The sequence below is a fragment of the Nannobrachium achirus genome, assembly GCF_963921795.1.
Source record: "Nannobrachium achirus genome assembly, chromosome: 16".
Classification (NCBI taxonomy): Eukaryota; Metazoa; Chordata; class Actinopteri; order Myctophiformes; family Myctophidae; genus Nannobrachium; species Nannobrachium achirus.
In genome coordinates this window covers 50612198-50638367 of record NC_137823.1, presented here as the reverse complement: position 1 = coordinate 50638367, position 26170 = coordinate 50612198, and the positions used below count along the sequence as shown (strand labels likewise).

At 40.8% G+C, this 26170-nt stretch overlaps 1 protein-coding gene across 2 annotated transcripts in view; it reads left to right on the top strand.

The window, feature by feature from the left end:
* The window catches only part of snx17 (sorting nexin 17), a 37762-nt gene that overhangs the window by 1018 nt on the left and 10574 nt on the right, over positions 1–26170 (top strand). For both annotated transcript variants that reach the window (XM_080744655.1, XM_080744654.1), the window contains exons 2-10: positions 6487–6561; positions 10619–10736; positions 13778–13842; positions 16062–16172; positions 17162–17252; positions 19141–19228; positions 23131–23200; positions 24870–24962; positions 25226–25429. In XM_080744655.1, coding sequence (XP_080600781.1) covers positions 6487–6561; positions 10619–10736; positions 13778–13842; positions 16062–16172; positions 17162–17252; positions 19141–19228; positions 23131–23200; positions 24870–24962; positions 25226–25429 — 915 coding nt within the window. The remainder of the gene's footprint in view (positions 1–6486; positions 6562–10618; positions 10737–13777; positions 13843–16061; positions 16173–17161; positions 17253–19140; positions 19229–23130; positions 23201–24869; positions 24963–25225; positions 25430–26170) is intronic.

Here is a 26170-nt window from a genome sequence, read left to right as displayed (position 1 = left end):
CTGTAACTTTAAGAGTGTGACGGGTCCATTTGGTTCAATTTGTACACTTTTGAGTTAAATTAACATTGATTTTACGATATAAATTGGGGTCCCAGAGATAGCAATGTCACGGGGGTCTGTAGCCTGCCCTACTGGATGTCAAACTGGGGGTCCTTGAGAATCACTGCTAGAGCCCTACACATCTTCTCTTATGGGGTGACTGGGGTCCCTGGCATATATATTCAAATGGGGGTCCGCGGGCTAATAAGTGTCAGTTTGGGCCGGGGGTCCTTGACATGAAAAAGTTTGAGAACCACTGGATTATGTAGCTTGAGGAAAAATACAACTAACTTGTATATTGTAAGAGGACAGCCTATACACCGTGCATGTTTGAAGTTGAGTGGAGCAATGGACATGATTACAATTCCATAAGGCAATTTTAAATTTAAAAACCCTGTCACCAAATGGTGCCTTGCAGTCTTCAATAATTATGCAATTTTACTACCAGCTTAATTGAGCAGGAAAACCACGTTATAGAGTTCAAATGTTGTGGTTACAAAAAATGATGATGACATACATTAGCTAATTCCCAAAGCAGGACATCTTTCAACAGTCAGTCTACCTTTTGGCTTGAACTCGGGCAACAACAATGTTCCTTTTGTTATTGAGATTGAGTCAGCATCCCTGAGGACGGAGGTTTGCCACCATGATATTCCAATCCTGAATCCCCCCTCTTAAGAAAAATATCCCTTTGGAAATTGTGTTTATGTCTTTCCAACTACAGCCTATGTCTGTGTTCTAACTATTATGGTGCACAGACTGCACACTGCAACGTTTTGTGTGCATGTCTGGTGCCAATGTTACTGCCTGTCTCTCTGCCTCTCTCTTTTGGTTTTGAAATGCCTGCCCCATGCAAGGGTTGTAAACAAGTTCCACAGAGTAACTGGCTGTTGGCACATTGCTAGAGTGTCAGTGACTAGAAAGGATGATTCATGAAGCATGACGTGGGCTTTATTAAAGACCTTTCCTTTTACTCATGGCCACAAGTGTGAGCACACAACCATACTGCTGGCAGAAACTTGTTTTAGAGATATTAAGTAGCCAAGTAAGCCAAACAAACATGTAAAACTAAAGAGTAAAGAATGCTGTTTAGTGCTTTTTTAAATTATGTGCGTGCAAGATACATGCGTGCATGTGGGAACAGTGCTTGTGGTCACTGGATGCCTGAAGTACTGATGACACACACACCTAACACTTAAATCCATGACTTCACATTTCCTCTCTTACCAGGTGTACTGGCCCTTGACATCACATCTATTGCAGGAAAGTGTGAAATCACATTTTCCTGAGATCAATTTCATATTCCTGTGGGACAAATAACCCACTCCTATATGAAGTATATTGTTGTCGTCGGGTGGAAAACTTGTAGGCCTATGTCCAAAACTGTTTGTTTTGTATTTATCATTTTAAAGATGTATCTAAAACAGTGAAAATATCTGATAGCAGAGGCATTGTGTGCTTGTTTAGACTGTTTCAATTTAGACTATTTCAAGTCAAATAAAGTAATGTTTAATCCTTTAGTAGGGAAAATGGCTAGTTTCTAGAATAAAACAAAAATTATCTGGACAAGTTGAAATCAAAACTAGGGAACCACAATGTTTATATTTTGGCAAATAACTTTAATTTACCTGTGATACAGAAGTGCTGCCAGTCAGGTAGACTTGCAAAATGCTTTGTTTTATGGTCATTCTCTTTGAAATATAGTGTGCCTTTTGCACCGCCACACTACAGGTGTGCAGAGGAGTGCTATTATAGAGTGCTATTTTGCTGCTGTTTGTTATTAACCACTTACAAAAACCCTATATAATAATAGTACCCCAGGGGTTCACCCCAGAATAGGGATGCTAGGGTTCAAAATGGTTAAACAATCTCCTTGCATGACTGAAGCTAAACAGGCATTATAGCACATTTGACCCTGCACAGGCGTGCAGACCTTATCTCTTTTGTAGCTAGCTGCACACCAAGGACCAGCGGCCAGCCCTCTACCAACACATTGTTGTTGGCACAACATTATTAACAGTACATATTATAATATCAGTGCAACACAGCACAGTAATATGTTTTATATCTATCCAATGTCGATAACATATTATATATATATATTTTTAATTGCCCGATGCGGTATCCCGATGCGGTATTGATTGAATACTTTACTAGTCAGAAATGTAAACAGTACGAGGCATGTTAAGACATCAAGGCTAGTAAAGGTATAGTAAGACATGAAGGCTAGTAAGCAAAAAGTCTCATTATTTATGATGAATTGATTATTGATATGTTGTGCATCCCTAATCAAAATATTGTGAATGTAGTCATGTACGACTTTGCAAAAAAGCTTGCTTGCTTGCAAGCTGTTAATCTGGTGAAGGTCCACGCCTCTCCTACAGTTGTCATCAAAAACCTATACTCTCGCTGTTGAAAGTCAATATCATTAAGAAACGTCCTTGTCAGAGAGACAGCCTTTCTATTGGCTGTGATTCAGATTCAGATTCACTCTATTTGTCACTTAGATGCACTGAGGGTACATACATGTGAAAACCTTACGCTCGGAAGCTCCAATACAATACAAACATGATAATAAAAGCATATGAAACTAGAAGCAGTGCTCTTCCGAGCACAGGTCTCCACCAGGCCACACAAATCGGCCTGTTATAGCGCCACCATGAGGCTGATTTAAAAAATGTGGGGCAGAGGTTCTGAATTAGCATCCAGGGAGTGTGTGTGCTCAGTTTGGCAGCGATCGGGCCAACGGCGCCGGAGATTAGCTGGTAACAACCAGGCCACACAAATCGGCCTGTTATAGCGCCACCATGAGGCTGATTTGAAAAATGTGGGGCAGAGGTTCTAGATTGGCATCCAGGGAGTGTGTGTGCTCAGTTTGGCAGCGATCGGGCCAACGGTGACTGAGATTAGCTGCTCACAAACTGCGAGGACGGACGCACGCACGCACGCACGGACGGACGGACGCACGGACGGACGGACGGACGGACGGAGGGGAAAACATACTCTCCCTCAGCCTTCGGCTGGTGGAGACAATAAGACCTACAGCCGTGACTGTCATTGTGACCTTACTGTAACCAACCACACGGCAGGAAGGGACATGGCTGAATCATTATGTTGAAGGATTGTCTGTGTACCTTGGAACCAAGAGGCCACATAATTTGCAGAGTTTGCAAAGGGTCTTTTAGAATAACAATGCATGCAGTTTTGAATACGTCAGAATTCCTAAGCAAGCGCAAAAAAAGAAAAGTTTGTTTATGTCACGTCATCTGTCTCATGGGCTGGTCTACATACCCTAGCCTAGTATGTTCTTGTTGATATGGCTTTTACAGTAGCCTGTTTGTGTACTATGTGAGGAAGGTAGATAGTCATATGTAAAAGATGGTGAGTTGTTGGGACCATAGGTCTCATTTACTATTAAAACCTGCAGCTCATGTGCGTCAGTCAGTCAGTCAGTCACGCCTCATGTCACCCTACATATATGGCCAAGACAGAGTTAATTTGCAAGTGTGACTCGCGTCATGGCAACCACACTCGCAAATTAATTCTGTCCTTGTCCCTTTTATGCCCATATATGGAGATCCCTGAAGTCATCAATATTAAGCCCATATCTGGGAAGGCCCATATATGGATATATTGTGTCAGTCTCTGTTTCCGCGCGACAGGCGAGGTTGCTTCTCGCGTGTCTTACTGGTTAACACTGGGTCGGGAGCAGGTTGGGGCTTGTTAGATTTTAATTATAATTTGTATTTGTTTTTAGACTAATGATGTTAATTATGCCTCACTGCATGTAATTATAGTTAGACAGCTGAAGAATTATTTCTGACTGATGGGCCTCTCAAGGTGTGCACGAGGGCTCCTTTTGTTTGTCTGTGACTTTGCTTGAATTATCCTGATGATCTATCCTCAGTTGAACTCATCTAATGTCTGTTGTTAAAATGATAAATACCGTGATTTAGTAAATCACGGTAGTTATCATGATCTCCTAACTTGAGTTGATACATTTTTGTCTCCACCATTATTTTCTAGCTCCTATTTTTTTCCCATCCTGTCAGACTAATTGCCTGCATGCATCATGTACATCTTCTGCTTCATTCTCTCTCCTCTTATCTCTGCGGAAGTTTTGATTTGTTTATTTACCAGTGTCTGCCTCTTTATTCCTACTATATGTACGAACCTCAACAACAGACAGCAAAAGACAGGAGTCAAATAAATAAAGCTTTGTTTTTCTGTTTTGACATGGCAATTATTGACTAATATTCATAGTGATTGAATTACAGACAGGAAAGAAGATAAACATGCTGACAGAGCTTCTTTGCCTTTTGACGTTCAAACAGGAAGCTTCTCCAGCCAATGTATGCACTTCCTGTCATCTCATGCCAAAGTTCTGCTGTACAGACAAGAGCTTTGTGGAGGCATTTTTCTTCTTCCCTAAACTACAATTGAATGATGATATCTCACAGCATTCATTTTATAGGTTTTATGACTGATTTTGTAACCATAGGCTTAAAGCTGCACTCAGTGACCTTCCTTCCTGTTCTACGCCGGAGTTGAACCTGGGTCTCCAGTGCTGACATTTCTTTTTACCACTATTGTACAGAGCTAATAGAGCCTGCCTGTGTCTCTTTTCGTCTTCATTGTGCACATTTTCCTTCAGGTCAAAATGTGGGTCAAACCAGAAAAGGATCATGTAAAGCAATGGTTCTCAACCTGTGGGTCCCCAATTTATTTTGGGGGGTCAACATTGTTTTCTCACTCAACAGACCAACATACAGTATAAGTGTATAGTATTACAGAGTATCTGTACATTTCTAAAGTGACAATCTAAGGACTTTAAAGAACTTTTTAGTACCTCTGTTCAAACATTGGTCAAATTGTCAAATATTAGAGACGGCTATTTTCACAATGGAATAGATTGAGTCAATCTAAATGTAATGCCAACTCCTACAATTCCAAGTGCTTGTGCAGGCCAGGGTGGGGGGTTCAAATATGATTATTTTGGGGGTCGCGGCCTGAAAAGGTGGAGAACCACTGATGTAAAGGTCATATTCAACCTGAACACAGGATGTCTCAATAGTAGAGCTGAGGGAGATCAAATACAACCACCCCAATTGCATAAGTTATGTTGTATTAACATACTGTACCATACAGATTGGATTGCCCGTCTGATAATTCTATTCAGTAAAAATGTCTTTACATTATGCGTTTAACGCTACAATCTGGGACTTATTTTAATTGATAAACCATTTAGACACAAGTAGAACATATTCAGTGTTTGTAAGTGGTCTGCCTTCTCTACCATTGAGAAATGTAGACCCTGTTGTGTCATGACACATACTGTGACATGAATGTCAATAAAGTTATTTGAAGCAGACGTTTTGCACACCAGAAGCAACAGCATCCTTATAGTAGGTCAAAGATCACAGATTACTTTTTTTTGTCTGGAGAGATACAACGGACGTAAAACCTAGCATGGAGTGTAGCTTTAAGGACTGTTTCAGAGTTCAATACATGGATAATTCAGTGGCTTAGTGTCACACTTAGCAGTTAAACAATAATTCATTTAACAAGGCATTGTTTTCTCAGAAAAACAACACCCCTTCAGCTTTACCTTCTGTGATTGGTCTCTAAATGCAAACTGCAGTTGCGTATATTCTGTTTATTCCAAATGCCAGTGTAGTGGAGGAGTAACCAATGATAGCTCTTGTGAAAATAAACAAGGGGAGTCCAGGGGAAAAGAATGAAACATTCCCTCTGTGATCCTCACTCTCATTAGCCAGGATTTTCCATGGATGTTTTTGAAAATCTACATTTCATGCATTGTTTCCCTTCAGAGGCAAATGCAGAACTGAAAGCCAATACTATGAAAACATTTTTGTGCTTGGCTTCCTCCTAACTCCTTCTTGGTAGCAGATCTACACACTCACAACAGCACGTTCCGAACGTAGATCTGCTATGGTATTTTCAGTGTGGCACCGTTGTACAACAAATATAATTCAGGCGGCAGGCCTAATAAGAATGAAGGTGCAGTGAGCAATCAGTGAGTGAGACTTGTGGGTGGACGCAGATTGATTTTCTTCGAGAAGGTGCTCTGGGAAATTAGAACTGAAACTCAACTGAGGCTCTGGTCTTGAATTCTTCTTTTTATTTTGTCTTTCTCCACTCTCATTCAATATAGTAAATAAAAGCAGAAATACTCTGGAGAGTGTTTCAGAATACCCTGGAGAGTAGTCAGAGTACATTCAAAGGCAGAATAAAAATTGCTCTGGGACATTAAGCACAAAACTAGTCTTTTCTGTTTTCAGACGTTACACCTAAGAGCTTTCCAAAAATCGATCCTTGCCTTTGATGTCTAGTCTCTGTGTTGTCGCAGGCCTTCACATGGTCTCCTGACACAGCCAGAGAAGCCTTTCTCGTCACTTTTTAATGAGCTTCTCGCCTCTCTTACAGGCCTACAATATCCATGTCAATGGTGTCCTGCACTGTCGTGTGCGCTACAGTCAGCTCCTTGGCCTCCATGAACAGGTAAGCCTGCACATAGTCTAGTCTTGCGAGCCAGACTGTTGCCTTCTGCAATTTTCAAATGCTTCCGTCATACAGTCTGGAGCATGGAAGCGATAAAGCTGATGTGACACTGACGCCTCCTTCCCACTTCCGTTTTGTCTTTACAGTTGCGCAAATGTATCTGAAATAAATCAAAAATCATCTACATATATAAGCTTGCTGCTTAGCAGAAATGGAACAATGTGAAGATGTGTTTTTGTAAACGGAAATGACGGAACAGATGACAGCTTCCTGTCTCTAATTTCGGGAGGTGTAGTTCCAGACTCTATATAGCATTCGGAGATTGGAGAATAGTTGACTGGCTATGCGAGACTAGCCTGCACAAAATGTAACCACTGAAGCTGCATATACACGTACCCGGCGTACACGTACATCATCGTACAACAGATAGTGGAACTAGCCAACTATAAACTCAAAGTGCGTTGACTTACTCATGATGCGCTGTAAGCTTGTAGATAGATTTTCACTTTGTTTTATTTTCACCTATCTTGCCCAATATACTGTACAGTAGGGACACCAGAATGAAAGTGGTTAAATTAAACTTGGATCAAATGGAATACACATTTTTCTTTATCTTAAAGCCCCAATGACACCTTGGTTGTGTAGTTACATTTCCGTGATTGAACTATCGCGGATCCGGATCTTCAAACGGTCTACTCGACAGGGAGTTAACATTCCTGTTCAGTAAAAGCCGTACTGGGTTTGTGATGTTACTGTATATTGGCCAATCTGCATTGTTTGCATTTGTCTATGTGCTAAAAGAAAAGCTGTTCCACTGTGCAAGTCAATGAGGAGACTGTTTTTGGAATATCAATTTCTAATCAATGAAGCAAGATAAATTTTGAGTTGCATCACGGCAAGGTAACTATGCAACCCTCTACCAAAGTGCCACTGCGTTTTAATGTCCAGTATTGTTTTCATCCAGTGAAAGTGGAGTTTTTGTGTTAAAACCATTGTAGATCTTACCTCAACATGCCTCATGTTGTATTGAAACATCACTTCTTGAGCTTGTTGTTCCCTGGGGTCATACTAGTGCACGTAAACCCACGTATTCCAGAGGAGATTGGAGGAGGCTGACATGGAAGGAATGTTCTTGGCCTTTTTCTGTTTTTCCTCACTGCACGCAGTAAAATCCTCAGGGTTGATTGTACTCAGAGAGTGTAAAATGGATCCAAATGATCCATTGGAGCCAATCTTTACACTCTTGGACTTAAATTAACACTGAGGATTTTATTGTGCACCTGCTGAGCAAAGGGAATACTGGCTGAGGAGGTAGTGCTGGGGAGGAGTGTTGTTTGTGTCTGGAATATCTCATACCCTGTCTTGATGCCACCACATGAGCAGACTGTGCAACAAAGCATTACACTAAGGCTGGGACTTTAACTGATTAATTTCTATTAATTAATTACAGAAAATGAACATGATTAAAAAGATGAATGCTTTTTAAACCTTTTAAAGGGTAAAAATAGCACATTACAAGCTCACAACACCCACGTACGGCTTGAGTGATTACAACCAGGATAATACAACACCTATGCCATACCATGACATTATGATATCCAATATCCCAGACACTGTCTAGTCTCATATCACAATATCAATATAATATCGATCTATTTATCAGCTCTAGGAGAGAGGGCACACGTGGGGAGATGTGACGGTATGCGGTCAAATTCATCAGTGCCTGACAGATCCTGGGCCCGTCTGATGTGAAATGCCGGTGATGATGAACGAGCATGTTTGTGGAAATGCACAATCACCTGCGGTGATTATGAATAAATAATGGAGGAAAGGGCAAACTTTGATTTATGTCTTCAAGGCTGGACCATCCTGTCAGACAAGCTGCCGTTGCTTGGCAACAAGGCGTCGAGAGAAGACAGCCGGATTAGAACACCAAATCCCATAGGGTTTGTCACGGCATATGTGACTCTGCGCCAGCACTTCAGCTGATTGCACCAGGGCACTTGCTCTATGTTGTTACTGTTGGCCTAATCATCATTGTTTCAGACTCATTGCCTCCCCTGTTGCACATTGTCATGATGCAGATCCATCATGCTTACTGTCATGCAAAGTCACCCCTCAAAGGCCCACTCTGCGCCAGGAAAAGCCCTGATAATGATTGTTAGAATTAGTTTTCAGGCAGTTGAAAACACATGCCTTTAGAAGGAACTTCTGTAGAAATGAGCACTGGGAAACATGCCCACAAACCCCCATAGTTGTGGCAGTCTGTCTCTATCCACGCATTGTGCTCACCTCTTATTTTTTTTTATTTTTTTACCCCTTACTTGTTTGCATCCCTGATTCTGCTAAACTTATGTAACACAAGGACAAAGTAAATACTTATGCCTTTATATATTTTTTTGAAAGCAAAAGAAGAAAGTAAGTGCCGGGACCACTTGAGGGCATGTGAGTTTGCTGCCTTTTCTATTTGCGTGGACTCTATTATGTACTCTATGATGCATCTTTAACACACACAAGTGTCTGCGGTTGCCAGGCTGATTAGTATGCGTGACTGATGCCTGCTTCTAGGCAGCACATTGGAAATAGAGGTGAAAGATGTTCTCCCTGCCTCCCGTATGCACTGCAGCCTATCCCTTTTTCAGGTGTGTAGAGAGCCGGAGTTTCCTCTGCCTTATGTAACATGTAAAAGAGACGCCCTCGAATGTCTAATGAGGAAGTTCTGGAAGCCTGCAGCAATGTTCAGATTTCAATGAAACAATTTTGGTGTCTGATTCTAGTTCCGCTGGGGCTTCATTTGAAATCTAGATTAGTGTCCACTGTTCAGTCTTCTAATGGTAAATTCATTTCCAATGGGAATTAATGAGTCAAGGAGGTCTGGGAGACGGTGAACTCCTGGAATAAGTAGACGCTCATCATTCTAGATGTGTCTGTGTGTTATGCATGGAAACTCTTCACCAGCAATTTGCTGGAATGAGGCTTAAAATAAACCTGTGATTCATCTGAAACGGCATGAATGGACCTCAGAAAGACGTGGATTTGCGGCGCTTGAATTTAATTCAGGCAGGGGACCGTACACGTTCTGCTGCAGTTAATGGAATTTAGAACCAGTAAATTGTCGTTGTCTGGAAAATAGCCGATGTATCACTACTCTTGTGCGACACTTTTGTATGATGTAGGGCCAGTGTAGGGGGAGTTACTTTTGAAGGCGTAACTTGTACAGTTACAAGTAACTCACCATGGCAGTAGCTTGATCATCACTGTGATGTCATGTGAACCAAATCCCTTTTATTGCCATGTATGGAGATATGGAGATCCCTGTGATGCCTGGGGAACCAAATCCATTTATGCCCATATATGGATATCGCTGATGTCATCAGTATTAAGCCCATATCTGTGAATTCCAATATATAATCACTGTGATGTCAGGGGAACCAAATCCCTTTTATTGCCATATATGGAGATCCCTGTGATGCCAGGGGAACCAAATCCCTTTGGCCAGATAGATGGCCAAGACATGGCACCACCTTAGGCGTTAGGCCCTTAGGCGTCTTACTGGTACTTTTATTTAAAAAAGGTTGACATTTTCTTTAGTAAACAACTTTTTTAGGAACATCTGTGTTCCTAAAAAGTTAAAAAAGGAGAACATTTCTGTTCTATCTGTTGAGGATACTGTTCTTTTAGTCATGACATGAGTCTTCACACATCACATCTCTATGCATATTAACTAAACTGTTACATGACATTTGATCGTAACAGTAAAACTATACTTAACTTTACTGTTAAATTAAATTGGGGTTTCTGCCCGACAGTGACGAAATGCTCATGTCATGTGTTTGTAACATTGGAGTTTTTTTTTTTTTTTTTTTTATCTGTTAGTCCTTCTGAGTTCATTGTCAAAAGAACAACGCAGAACTAACGTCTTAATACACCACACATTCACGGCTTATCCACTGTTAAAATCCCCTGTGTTAATTTAACTGAGTGTTAGGAATGTATGAATTAACACTGAGGATTTCACTGTGTAGTTACTTTCACAATTTCCATTTGGTGCCAACAGATAAAAAAGGAGTATGGGAACAACGTAGTGCCAGCCTTCCCCCCGAAGAAGATCTTCACACTGACTCCTGCTGAAGTAGAACAGAGAAGAGAACAGCTGGAGAAATACATGCAGGCTGGTGAGTTCTCCAACGTCTTAATATACCAGTGTTCTCAAACGTTTCAGGCCACGACCCACAAAATAAGTGGTACACAGGATGTCTACAGTCATGTCATCAACATGGATCTGTCCCATTTAAATCGGCCACCATCAGGCTGATTTTTTCAAATATATTTTTGGACACTGCTCCTACAGATTTTGTCCTAAAATCACGCAAAGCGTTAGATGTGACCTGACGGTCCTTATCCCGATTCTTACTGGTATTTTAGCTGGGGACCCAAGAGTTGAGGAATTACATTTTGTATAACACGGTTCTGTTGTGAAAATAGCATGCTCACAACGCCTTGCATTGCGAGGCGTTGTGAGCATGTAGATCTGCTATTTTCACAATTTCTGTCTCTAAAATGTTTACAATTTAGCCAATGTTTAATTTGTCATTTTAGAGGTATTGAAAAGTCCATAAATTGTCACTTCAGAAATGTGCAGATACCATCTATACACTTAAACTGTACAGTATGTTGGTTTGTTTACCGTTGAGTGAGAAAACAATGTTTCACATTAAGCTAATCATCTGCGGAACCCCCAAAATAATTTGGGGACCCCCAGGTTGAGAACTTTATATACTTTATAACACCACAGATTGTTCTTCTGTGTCCATTCACTGGTTGAATCAAAGTTTCTGATGTTTAAAATGATTCCCCAAGTTCTGAATAATTCATTATTTTTTATTCACGCCATATCCACAATTAAAGGTATACCTTGCTATCACAGCAGTTCCTTGGGTATTTGACTTGGCTTGGTGTGTAGGTCCTGGCAAGCACAAACTGCTCTCTCCAGGCCACATGAAAGTTCTACATGTCTGACTCAGATCTAAGCACAAAGCATGCTACTGTAGCATGCTTCTGGGCCAAGGCGGTCCTGGGTAGAGTATGCTGACGCACCTGAAAAATCTTACCACACAGTCTTTTAACCCACTTCCTGGTTATGATTATGAATGTCAAATGCATTTGTATTCTCTAAAAATAATTTGACACTGCCACCAGTTTCCTTGCCAAAAATAGTCGGGAATGCCTGATAAACTATGGCTTATCAGGCAGTACCAGAACATTTGCTGCCAAGGAGGCAGTTAACAAACAAATGTTCCATTAATTCATTTGCCATTGATTTGTATATAAAGTTTAAAGCTATTTTGAACCTTGGGTAGCTACATGGCAAGGTGGTCAGAATCTGTTTTGTCATACAATCTAGAAACACAGCAGCAACATAAATACGATAAAATGACAATGACAATATTTGGACTCATGTCCAGATAACTATACAGCCCAAGGTTCCACCAAAGTTTAACATGGCTTTAAAAGCCTCTTGTCTCGCATTTTACAAACAGGTCAAGGGTGAACTTTGGCCAAACATTCAACGTGACTGAAGGAGAACTGGCTGCATTAACCATGTTTTGTTTATAATCCACACCAACTCTGGCAGGCGGTTAATGCAGAACAAGGGAGCGTTGTTGGTGGCTGTATTTACTCGTAGTCTGGGAGCATGGACAGACACACACACACACACACACACACACACACACACACACACACACACACACACACACACACACACACACACACACACGGCCAAGTGTGTTCTTGGCTGGACATTTGCTTGGTTACATCATGGTTATGGAAAATTAACCACCATGACAATCTCTTTTAGAGTGGGCCCATTGCAAAGCTGTGTAGCCATTTTTAAAAGTGTTGTAATCAATGTTAGCATAAATAATGTCGACCTACTGCACTGCATTTTGTGGAAGGGTTGGCATTTGAAATGTGCCACAGTCTAACTAGCAAGCAATAAGCATTTGTGGTTGTAGTTAATCATGTAATGTATTCATACAATGAATGAATGCACTAAAATTCACTATACAATTAGCACTGGCACCTCAATGGAGGCTGGAGTATTAATTCAACTGAAGTCATCAGCTGGATTGTGTCAAGTCAAGTGTGACTCATTTTGATCTAAGTTGAGCCAAATTCTTCCTAGAAATAATTTCCAAATCATTGAGACCAGGCCAGATGACCAGTTGTTATGGATGATTGTGTATATAATGTGCTCAAATGCTGTAAACTCATTACTAATTCTATGGCTCACCTTAGAATATAGATTCTCTTGCTTTTTCAGCATTACCAGTGGTGCAAATGAAGGCAGAAAAGTCCTTCATTTGCACCACTCAACAGTAGTAGTACTCTTGTCATTCACCATATGTCTTTGACTACCTGCCGCTACTACTAGGTATCCTACTCTACTGTACCTCTATTAGTTCTCTTTTATTGCGACCGTCAGGTCGCAGTTACTGTCAAAACCTCCACCAGCTGTGAGTCCGTCAGTCAGTCTGTCTGTCACACGTCACATGTCACACTTTTGCCCTGCTCATATCTCCGCAACCGTTGCCCCGATCCATGCCAAATTTTGCACATACTCCTTGCCTGCCAAATCACAACCTCCACCCATCAATTCACACATGACCCTCTTCTAGCGCCACCCTGAGGCAGATTCTTGCAAAACACATTTTTGGACACAGCTCCTACAATTTTTGCCCTAAAATCACGCAAATCGGTACACAGTATGTCTACGCTCATGTCATCAACATGGATCTGTCCCATATAGCGCCACCTTCAGGACGATTTTTTTCAAACACATTTTTGGACACTGCTCCTACACATTTTGCCCTAAAATCACACGAATCGGTACACAGTGTGTCTACACTCATCTCATCAATATGGATCTGTCCCATATAGCGCCACCAACAGGCCAATTTCTACAAACACATTTTTGGACACTACTCCTACACATTTTGCCCTAAAATCACGCTGCGACCTGACGGTCGCTTATCTCCCTATTAGGGAGTCTTACTGGTTGTGTAACCAGTGGCGTTGATGAAGCTCTCACACAAGCGTAAAGGGGTCCGGGTTGACCTCCCTTCCACTTCCCTTTACTTTCCACAAAGCAAAAAGAAAAAAAAGGATGGCTAATTTGGTGATTGCGTTGTTGTCTTCTCTTCTTCTTTAACAGTGCGTCAGGACCCATTGCTGGGAGCCAGTGAGACGTTCAACAGCTTCTTGAGAAAAGCCCAGCAGGTGGGTGGTGCTTGATTCCCAACCAGGCAGTTTTTCTCTTCTTTTTTTTAATGATGTTGTTCCGTCAACATGGGCAGCAGGCCTGCGAGGCAGCAGAACGTGTGCGCCTTGAGCCAAAAGGCTGATGCAGTAATTGCTGCCAGCCTGGTAATTACTTTTAGTGACACTGTTACTTGTGGAGTGAGAAGGCTGTATTCTTTATGGTCGCCACAGTTTGCAGCAGCACGCATTCCCATCTGATGGGAGTCGAGATGACTTTTTCATATTAGTGGACCAGATTGTTATGATGATGTCTGCCGCCTCGGTGCTATGAGTCAGTCGATTGGCAAATCACGAGCAAATATGAAGTTAACAGTGTCGGTTTGCACGCGCGCGTGTGAAATCACTGCGTCCAATCTGAGACTTTGAGGCGGCAGCATTGCCACCCTTGGTCAAATTTAACAACTAAGTTACGCCCTGTGTGGGATTTGGATCCCTTTTAACCTTCAGACCATGTTACATTAAAATATTGAAAACGCAAGACACGTTATGATTCCTCCTCCTTGTGAATTCATCAACAGGCTTTTTATGTAGCGCCGAACCGAGTGCCAAAGCTGTAGGCTGTAATAATGCTGGAGACAGATGAGATCATACCAACACAATTACTGCTATGGTTGTTGCTACTTGCCTGCAGAGGCTTTCTACAGTTGCTGGTCTGCATGCGCAACAAGAGAACCGATTTTGGGGTCCGATCACAGTTTTGGAGAGTCTTGCTACCATTTACTAGTTTTGACAGATATTTTGTAAAAAATATATTATCTTGAAATCTATTTGAAAAACATAGAATTGAGCTGATATAGTTCAATTAACATTTAAATTAAGTATATATTTTACTTAAATACTGTATACGAAAAATACATTTAATGTACAAAGAAATCTACAATGAACAAGCAAACAATTCATATAAAATAATACACATGAACTGAACTGTATTTTATTTAACTGTACCATGTTTTGAACTTGTAGATCTGCCATCTTTAAAAAATAAAATAATTAAAAGGTAAATAATTTGGAGGTGACACAATGTCTGCATAATAGTCTTTGTGCATAATTGTAGTTTGGGTTTCTAGAAAGTGACACACTGTGTTTCCTGTTCAGGTACATTTCTCATAGCTTTGTTTGATTGGCTCTGCAACATGCTGTATTTGAACCATTGGTCTGGTCGGCACATCGGTTGCGCTCTAGTAAGAGCTTAATGGATACCATATATTATATGAATATTTACGCGCCAAATGTACCCATGGATTCGACACAAGTTCACACAACCCTTTTGCTGTTGGCTTATTGGTCAAGCTGTGTATTGTGTTGCCATTGTCTGCAATCACAAAGATGACGTCACTGTTGGGCAGAAACCTTGTATCTCCAAGTTTTCAAATGTGTACGTAAAGTAAAAGCCCTGCTTCACCATACAAGACTGTCTAGTGAAAATAGCAGATCTACATTTCACTAGTTTAAATCATTTTTATAATGATAATTACAAAAGGAACGGTTTTGGACATACGGGGTTTCCACCCGACAACAACAATGAGCACGTAGGCATCTTGTCACATCCATTCTGTGCCTCTCCTTTCTTACTCCCACATGGGATTCTCCGTTTCCCTCTGTGAATCCATCCCCTCCCCTCCTCCTGTTCTCTGGCGCCGTGGGAACAGCAGGTGCAGAATAGGAGATGAGTTCCCTTGCGGTGTTCTCATCTCATCTGCACCCTGGTGATAAACATGCACTTTGAGACCCCTTGTTGACAGAGAGGGAGGATAAGAGATGATGATGTTCCGTCTGTCTGGGAGAGGGAAAAAGTCTGTGTGCCAGTTTGTCCAATATTGATAGGTTTTTCATATCATGCAAATTACCTATTATTTATTAATAATGCTCATCATAAAATGAAAGGCTTGTGGATGGATAGCCAACAACATTCCTTTGTTTTACATACTCGTTCAGATGTATAAATCAATCCATAAATAAACGAAATAACTAGCAAATGAAATGGGTGACCTTGATCTGATTCTGCATACAGATGGAATGTTCAGACTTTGGTATTCAAACTAAATACTTAGGGTGTTTGTAACAGTTTTACATGAGCAATTTCCCACCATGAGAAATGTTACCGACCACCTTGTACCGTAGTTGACCTGAAGTTGATCATGAGAGATGATCGTTCATGCCTTTGATGTTCACTGCAGGAGACCCAACAGATTCCCACAGAAGAGGTTGCTCTAGAGATCTCCCTCTCCAACGGTCAGAAGGTTACAGTGAACATCCTGACTTCAGACCAGACGGAGGATGTTCTTGAGGTGGGTTCTGCTGTGCCTTAGCCTGGCTCATGTGTATTTATATCATATTTATTTAAACTCCAGAGCAGTTTTAAAGTGTGTAAAGGTTTGTGCAGTATGTTATCTATCTTGTCTATTCGCCTACTCGAGGGCTGCAACTATGAATTATTTTCATGGCGACTAATTTATACATTTATCAATATGCTAGGAACTACTATTTGAGACGGCGCAACACCATAGGCTGTTCTGTAAACACTGATAGATTATGTAGCCAATAGCATGAAGCATGATGAATAATCACACAACCAAAGTAAGCCTTGCCGAGCCATGTGGCCCATATTAGCCCATCTCCCGTTTCTGTAGCGTGAGGCAGCTTGATGTACAAGTACACCCCCTGGACATGGCATTCGTATGTCGCAAGCACTTGCCCCCAATCCAACCCTTGATGCTGAGTGCCAAGCATGGAAGTATTGAGTCCCATTTTTATAGTCTTTGGTATGACTCGTCCCGGCTGGGGACCACACAAACAAGCCAACATTCAATCATTTTCTCCGCTGTTCTCCTCTTTGGCGTAAATTACACACATAAAAAGCCTAATGCCATCTCTACAATATAAAGTACGAAGCTGTTGTACCTCATTGGACTAATGTTACAAGCTGCACTGTAATTTTAGCTCATCGGGGGGGAAATACAGTATATTGACCTGTCACAATTATTGCATAATCGTCTAATTGTGTCTAAAATGTGTAAATATGTCAATACTTTCTTTGTATATTTAAGTTATTTGTCATATCTGCCCTGTGGATTCTTCTAATTACAAAGCCTACGAGGCAAACAGAAATAAAAATGTTATTCATATGTTCCAATGTTCAATGCCAAACACACAATTACATCGCCAATTATTTGAATAACAATCGCCAACTAAAATGTATAATGGTGACAGCCCTATATTGACCATCAGGTCCTCTGCAGACGGATCATTTAAATGACTCCTCTTTATCTTTCTACAGGCTGTTGCATCAAAGCTTGACCTCCCAGATGACCTGGTGGGTTACTTCAGTCTGTTCCTAGTCCGAGAAGGTGTGGATGGTGGTTTAACATGTAAGTGCTCACTTTATTCATTTGCTAAATCAGAGATTTAAGTCCTACTACTCCTACAGATTTTGCCCTAAAATCACGCAAATCGCTACACAGTATGTCTACACTCATGTCATCACCATGGATCTGTCCCATATAGCGCCACCATCAGGCCGATTTTATCACACACATTTTGGACACTGCTCCTACACATTTTGCCCTAAGATCACGCTGCGACCTAACGGTCGCTTATCTCCCGATTAGGGAGTCTTACTGGTTAAATAACCAGTGTTGTGTCTTTTCTCAATGTCTTGTCAACTTGGGCTAGTGTGGGTAGACTCGAAAGGTAAACCAATGGCATGGTATTTAATAACCTTTGCTGGAATGTTCTCCTAAGAATAGAAGGCTACCTTTAGGACAGATCCAACAGTACTAGGCCTGATCGTCTCACTTTCTGTGTTTTATATATCACATACGTAGTGTAGAACATTTTCACTTGTTGTAAATAATACATGAAGCATTCACTGTGAAACACTTCGGTTTCCTAGCCCTCGGTCTTCAGTCTTTCACAGCCCTGTGGGGTCTCCCTTCACCCAAGGTTTGTTTTTCCACTTCCACATGCCAAATGCCTCTCCAGTCCTCATGCCAGATTCAGTCATTGAGCTGGAATTGGCGCTGGTTGAACAATACAATCTAAACTGTAGGAATCTCTGGACATAGTAGGAATTTTGTTCTTTTCTCTTTTTTCTTTCTGTTTTTGGCATAGTGTAGTAAACTAAAAATGTGATAGAGTAGGGCCACATGTTTCCTGCAACTGCACTGCTGGATAAACTCCATCCCAGCAGGCCTCAATCAATTAAATGGGTTGTTGGGACTAACGACAGTATGGTATATCCAGAGGAATTGATTTAATGTCTGACAGGAGACGGAGAGCAGAGATTACACCATTCACAAAGTGATGCAAGTGATGCAGCTTTGCTACAATATGCTAAGACGTATTAAAGGTGATACACCATGAAATTTCACTTTTCCCATTTTAAAACCTTTTTTTGGGGTCCCACTAGCACGTTCGGGTTAAAGTCCCATTTCTGACCGTTGTGTCTTTCTCTGGTTTTGAGAAGGCGAAGGTTAAAAGTATCCCACGGGTTCTCAAAACAGGCTATCCAGATTTGCTGCCGATTGTGACGTCATCTGCCGATTGTGACGTCATCATCAAAAAAAAAAATCATTGGCGCAGTTCAGGCCAAAGGTGGTACTGCAGCTGAAATGCTCTGAGAGCCATTCAAAAATGAGAGAGGCTCTCTATTCAGGAGTGGTAATTTAGCCTCAAACCTTTTGAAAAACGTTTTTGGGACATAAACAATATGACATAAATACTTTTTAAATGCATGGTGTATCACCTTTAAATGAAACAAGCATAATGATAACATGGTCTGCATATTGCATATGGGTTGCCCTCCCAAGTTTTGAAAGACATTGACTTTGTAGATGTTCTTCTTTTTAATTATATTTTAATGTTAGCTAACATTTGCTTGTAGCTCATGCTGTTTTCCAAACTGTAACAAAAAAGTAAGGTTAGTCATTCTCTTTGTTATTATATAGTCATCAATAAATCTGAGCAGAAATGGTACAAATACAGCAACAATCATGATTTAAAGCTTCACCTTTCACTGTCCTTGCAAAAATGGACTAGCTGTGATACACACTCACTCAGCCAGATGATACTTTTTGTCATTTACGCGCATGCACATGCACAGACATTTCCCTGCTGGGATCAGTCCAGATGGACTCTACCCATCCCTCGATGTTTGTTGTCACCACCATAATCTAAACGTCCTTGAGATCAGCTTTCTCTCTCTCTCTCTCTCTCTCTCTCTTTGTTTGCCTCTCATTTACCTTTTCTCTCCATCAGTTGTACGGAAGCTGCAAGAGTTTGAGCTGCCTTATGTATCGATCACCAGCTTGCGAAGCTCAGAATTTCACATACTCCTAAGGAAAAGGTACCGAAACACACTCACAGCACAACTTTTAACTTTAACTTAACTGACCATACCATCTTGATGTCAATACATTCATTACATTCATTATCTATTCACAGCTTTGGGAATACATAAATAGGCCTTTAGTTAGTGTTTGTAATGAATATAGTACATTACAGTCATTAAAATATTCCCTTACATTAACCTGGCAACCGTTGGTACCTCTTGGTCTATTTACATCTCCCATGAAGTTCTAATAATACAGTGTAGTGTGACATAAAATGATATGGCGAGATACAGATAAATGGAAAAATAGCAGACGTCAGCAAGGGGGAGAAGACGACAGCCAGCCCCATGGCCTCCCCTAAGTAACAAAAAATCTTGTGAAATAAAATGTCGTCAACCAATCATCATGGACGATGATACACGAAAGAAGAAGAAGAAGCAGTGAAAGTGAAAGATAACATAGCATGACCTTAACGTAACCTGCGCTACGGAACTTCATTGTTTGGGTATATTTTACTCAAAAAAGGAACAGAAACACAGAGAAACAAACAGACACTAAATTAAAATGAAGTAAACATCTGTACAGGTCTGAAAAGAACCCCGGCCATGATAATGTAACTTTGACATTAAAATAACCACACAAAGATTTGGTGCGATGAATTACTTATCTCAAGCAAGTTTCAAGTTTGAAACCATACTGAAATGAACAGAATCCAAGTTATCCAACGGCTAACTTGAGAATCAAATACATACATTTGATTGACTTATAAAAACATGAATCCGTCTTAAGACGTCAGAGCAGCTGTATGGGTATGAACATGTCTGCTTATCTGACTTGACCGTCTTGTGCAAAGTCCCCATGTGGCACATTTAATTTGAAACACAGGCCGGTGTATTTCCCTCCAAGTACTGTAGTTGTTCTGACCAGACAGTTGGTGGGTTTAACTGTCGCCCCAGCAAAGCCAAAGGGGCTCTTAACCTGAAATTGCTCCAGCATGTCTCCAGCTGCTCTGTGTAAGTGAGACCATATGGAGGCATAGAAGTATCCACAAGTATTTACCCAGAGAACAGGACATCAGCAAGCAGCCAGAGATGACGCAGGCCAACATTTTTAAAGAACTTCATTCAGTGAAGATAAACAACAAATAACAGGGTATATAATGGGAGCATAGCTAGCATGAGGAAAGGGGTAGATCCACTCATCCTACCAAATGTCACATATCAGACCGTTTCCTGACTAGGGATTGGACGATATGCGATATTATCGTTTATCGTGGTAAAAAAACACTCACAATAATCGTAACGTGGAGATTTAATTTATCGTGATATCATCCTCCCGTCATGCACTGGGATCAATTCACCTTTGCATATCAAGTACCACTTATACCCTCTATAATTGGTAAAAGGTACTTAGTTATAATATACGTACTTGATAGTCTTTTTTCAAATCTCTTTATCAAATGTCTTCGCCAAAAAAAGCTGATCTACAAGCCCACAACGCGTTGCGTTGCGACGCGTTGTGGGCTTGTAGATCGGCTATTTTTTGACAAACTGTTCCACCCCAGGATAATGGATTTTGATTATCGCGATAATATCGTAAATCGCGATTTATTTTTGTCACAATAATAATAATAATAATAATCGTGGTATGACATTTTCATATCGTCCCATCCCTATTCCTGACCCGATTGATGCCACATTCTGTAGGTTGCTACCTCTCAAGTTGATGAATGCTCATGCGTATGACATCTGCCCTCCTCTTGCTTTATTTCGTCACCCTGCCTCCTGCTGACTGGAGGTACACAGGATGTTGACTTTTCAGTCTGCCTGAAGGAAGGGCTTGTGCCCCTGACCTAGTTTCACTTTGTGTAGCTGTAATGCAGGCGAGGGGAGGAGGGGGGAATGCACAACTAACAGGTGGGGGGGAGTGGACCCCATAGTTAAAGCTACGCGTTTTAATGAATAAAACAATATTTACAATATATAACACTATAACTAGCACATCTGCAGTGGTTGTAGTTGGTCTCCCTACTCATCCATTGATACCCAATCTCCACCCTGGTGACAGGTTTGATTGATTGATTGAAGGAATAATTTATTATCACAATGAACAAACAACATACAGTATGTACAGTAGTCACATTTAAGATGCAGCACAGCACAGATACATTTAGAACATCCTGCCCAACAAGAACATCCCTAATAAGGCCTTTTACAGTATTTTTTTTTTACATCAGAAGTCCTTGGCACTCAGTTTGCAAACATAGAACAACAAAAGCGCAATAACATTCTTTGCATTTACACAAAATAAAAATACATTACATAGTCATCTATTGGTTGACAATGCCAAATAAAGTTATTTTAAGCAGTAGCTTTATTGAGATACTCTCAAAGTTAAGTCTGTGGAAGAAAACTAGACCAGGTCACCTGGTTCTGCCAGACCCGCAATGAAAACTTGTAGATCGGCTGTTTTGACTAGTATGGCACTGAACTAACACATGAACACACAGGATTGTATAGGCTGAGCAGCTGGAAATGTTTGTGAGCTTGTAGATGGGCTGAGGAATTTATAGTGTCAGCAGCCCGTCAGCCAACTCAACTCAGCTGGTCCTGTACAGGTGACGGCACTCAAGGCAATCAGCCGAGCAAGGGAAGGGAGGGGCAGATGAGCAGTCAGAGGCAAACACAGGCACACTGAGGAAAAGAGGGACCGACCGACAGACCGACAAAGCCTTTTGTAGGCCGACCCCCTGGGTCTGGCAAAAATGTCACCAATACTATCGCCAAATATTGTGATTGAGCTAAAAATCTAAAATCTTACCAGATTAATAACTAATGTATATATTATACATACTAATGTATAATGTGTCCTCTACAATTTGGAAAGTGCACGTGAAAGTTTGGTTGGCTTCTCTGGGACACAATGGAAGTAATTATCTCTTCTCTAGTGTGGCTCTTGTATTTGTTACTGAGCCATCAAAACCCTTTTGATTTACATTTTACATAATATTTTGAGGCGGATATATTGTGAAAGGAATATGAATTATTAATAATACTATTAGCATTTACTTGAAATTGAAATGATATCTGAAAAAGAAACACTAAAAGATGCACATACTGTATGAGGACTGCGGTTGGCCTTCCTATTTCATCCCACTCTTTCATTCTCCTTCATCTTCTCCTGAATCTTTTTGAATTGCTAATGTGGCCAGTTAACTTTGTTAATACCTCCTTTTATCAACTTCTCTCTTCCCTCCATGACTCACTCCACTTACTCAGAGGTTTGCTACCAGCAGAACATTGAATATTCTAAAGGTTTGCCCAGATTACTGCATCAATAGAGGCATCAGGGGGGAGAGATGCTAATGAGGGAAATTGAGTAGGGAGAGATTAATCGGAAAGTGGATGAATTGATTGTGCACGAAGTTTTTGACAATATACCTCTTTCGATACGATGAGACAGTTTTTCCTAACGGTTACCCAACAGAATGATGACTTAAATTGAGATATCTTCCATTAGAAGCAGGACAGTGGAACACACACGCACGCACGCGCACACACGCACGCGCATACTGTACACTGCTTACTGACTGTATTCATGTCTATGTAGCCCATACACAACCTAAGTGTCTCTTGTTCAACTCTATGGTTCACATTCTGGGCCAGCTGCCAGATGGTGTCAACTGTTGACAGTTAATTAAACTTTATGACCAACAGTATAACAGCTTTTGTTTACCAGAGAATGCTGAAATCAAGAGACAACTACTATACACAAATTGCATTCCATTAAATGTGCTCTACAATTTTGACAATTCTTGAATGCCTTTCAGATGTTTTGACCCAGTGGAGCAATTGATTGTGAATTTTGTTTTGAGCACTGTAGACTAAATGTCCTTTTTCCTCTTCTATCCCTGCAGCTACTGGGACATGGCGTATGATAATGATGTAATGGAAAACAGAGTGGGCCTTAACCTGCTGTATGCCCAGGTATGTATGGGGGTCAGTACAAATGTCACCAGCGGTTTTAAAGCCATTTGCCTGTTTTGTTACACAACATGGCTGGAACAGACACCGGCATTCACTTCATGCAACGCTAGTATGCACAGTTAATGAAAACAAGAGCTCCTTTACTAAACCCCCAGAAACAATGGAGCTGAACAGAAAATCTGGAGAAAAAAAAGGCATTTGCCTTCTTTTCATCAATGTCTTGTGCTTTTATTAAATGTTCATTACAGTCAAGACATCAATAATTGCGACCGTCAAGTCGCAGTTACTATAAAAACCTCCACTGTCTGTCTGTCTGTCTGTCTGTCCGCCCGTCACACTTTTGCCCTACTCATATCTCTGCCACTGTTGCCCCTATCCATGGCAAACTTTGCACACACACACCTTGGCTGCCAAACCACAACCCCTCATTTCTCACATGGCCCTCTTCTAGCGCCACCATGAGGCCGATTCTTCCAAAACACATTTTTGGACACTGCTGCTACAGATCTTGCCCTAAAATCACGCAAAGCGGTACACAGTATCTCTAAAGTCATGTCACCAACATGGAGCTGTCCCATTTCCCATATTCCCTCCTGATTGGCTACCATTGCCTTCTAAAGTTTGTGTATGTGACCTGGCGGTCGCTTATCTCCCGATTAGGGAGTCTTACTGGTATCTGAAAGCTTATAAAATGTGTTTTGTCTCCTGCGTCCATCACTTATCTAATGGTGGAGTTGACGTGGTTTGGCTTTGGCTCTCTGTGCCCCTTTGTTCCTATTTCTATCAGATCTCCTTAGCCATAGCAACTCTACTGTGCTTATATTTTCTCAAGCTTTTTAGTTAGAGATGGCTTGATAAAAAATCTGGTTTTGTTAAGTGCTGCTTCAGTGTGCACTGTGCACAGCAGCGTGGAGGTCCAAGAACACCGTCATGTGAGGAAGGGAGTGTGTGTTCTGTTCATGTGTATGTGTGTCTGGCACGCATGGAAATGCATTTACATTTCATACGTTTTTCATTTGATGATTGCTTTTCTAAAATGTTCCACCTTTTCTCAGTCGATGTTACAAAATGACATTACCACTTACCCAAAATACTTAATGGTACGACGAATGGAAAACCTAGTCGGTCTACAAGCTCACAACATGTATTAACGCCATGCATTGTGATCTTGTAGATTGGCTATTTTTGAAAATGTATAAAGTTTGAAAAACATTATTATTATTATTATTTTTTTAAGTGTGAATGTAGAAAGTTACACAAATATGTTATGAATAAAATAAGAAAACAATAAAATCACAAGATAAATGTACAAAGATACAACAACTCAAACAACAATGACAAGACAAGAAAAGAAAAGAAGAAAAACAAACCCATCCACCCCCTTTCCCCGGACCAACATGGAATTTACAATAGTGCGTGCTTGTGCCAGGCTGTTACCACTATGTAGTGACTTCTTGAATCATATCCTTGAGCTTATCAGCGATGTCTGACCATAAAATAATGTTTTCCTCTTTCGCTCCGAGTAAAGTAAAAGATGAAATAAAGTTTTCATCTACTCTATAATAACATGCCCAAAATAGGGATGCCAGGGTTGAAATGGTTGAATGACCTCCTCACTACAAAGGAAAATGAGTGTCCCACGCATGGTTTCTTCTCTGTTCCCTTCCAGACAGTGTCTGACATTGAGCGAGGCTGGATACTCGTCAACAAAGACCAGCACAGGCAGCTTAAGTCACTGCAGGAGAAAGGCTCCAAGAAAGAAGTAAGCAACACCATCTAATGTGAATTGCCCAACCTTGAAAAATGTGTCTCGCATGAATACAGCGATGTGTGTATTTAGTGTCCAAGAAGAAAATAGTGCATAGTTTTCCAATACTTTAGTGCTATAACAATGTCCCCATTAAATTCCTTTTGCAGTTGCTTCCCTTGGAAGATCCTTTGGAAAAGAATCGGTTACATAAAACCATTTCTCGCCTGGAGGATTAAGAAAATTGCCTGATTTATCTTTTGTCTTTTTTTCACCAGTTCATCCGTCTAGGTCAGACACTCAAATATTTTGGCTATATCAAGTTTGATCCCTGCATCACCGACTTCCCTGAGAAGGGTTGTCATGTGATCGTCAGTGCCGGTAACAACGAGCTCAACTTCCACGTCAAGCTACCAAACGAACAGATGAAGGAGGGAAGCTTCAAAGTAACACGCATGAGGTGCTGGCGGGTCACCTCCTCTGTAAGTGGACTATTTTTTTGTTTGTTATTTTCTCTCTAGAGCTGGGCGATATGACTTCAAATCAATATCACGATTATTTAAAACTTTGTTTAAAAATGAAGAATTATAAATATATAATTTCACGGCTGTGTCTGTGTGTGTGCATGCGTGCATGCACATTTCAAGGCTGCTCAACAGCCACACGGTCACACTGAAGAGACGGTGTGACCACCGCTCAAAAATATATACTGTGTGTATATATAGTGCAAATGGCAGATCTACACGCTTGCAATGTGCCGGCTATTCTAACTTTATTTTTACCTCACCATACATAGGACGGGAACCCCTTTGTTTTTGTTTTTACCTTTCAATCCGGGAAACCTTTTTTGGGGTAGTTGTTGCTATGTACACTACAGTATATAGCAACATAATCTTTGTAATTTTTGAATAAATATTATTTTTTCAGAAAAGTAATTTTTAGAATCTGCCTCAGGTGTAAGATTCTCTAAATGGGTTCTGTGCTAATTAGACTGATCAATTTAGTTGATTATCAAAACTGTATTAGAACGTTTTGTGATGACATTGAAATACATTTTAAGACACTCACAGTCTTTTTTTCCCCCTTTTTTTTCTTGCATCTCGATTATTAGTTAAACATTTCGATATCTTTTCGATTAATTGCCCAGCCGTATTCTTTACTTTTCACCCTGATGTAGTCGTTATGCCAATTCTCCCCACGCTATAGTCCCCGTCACTGCCAAC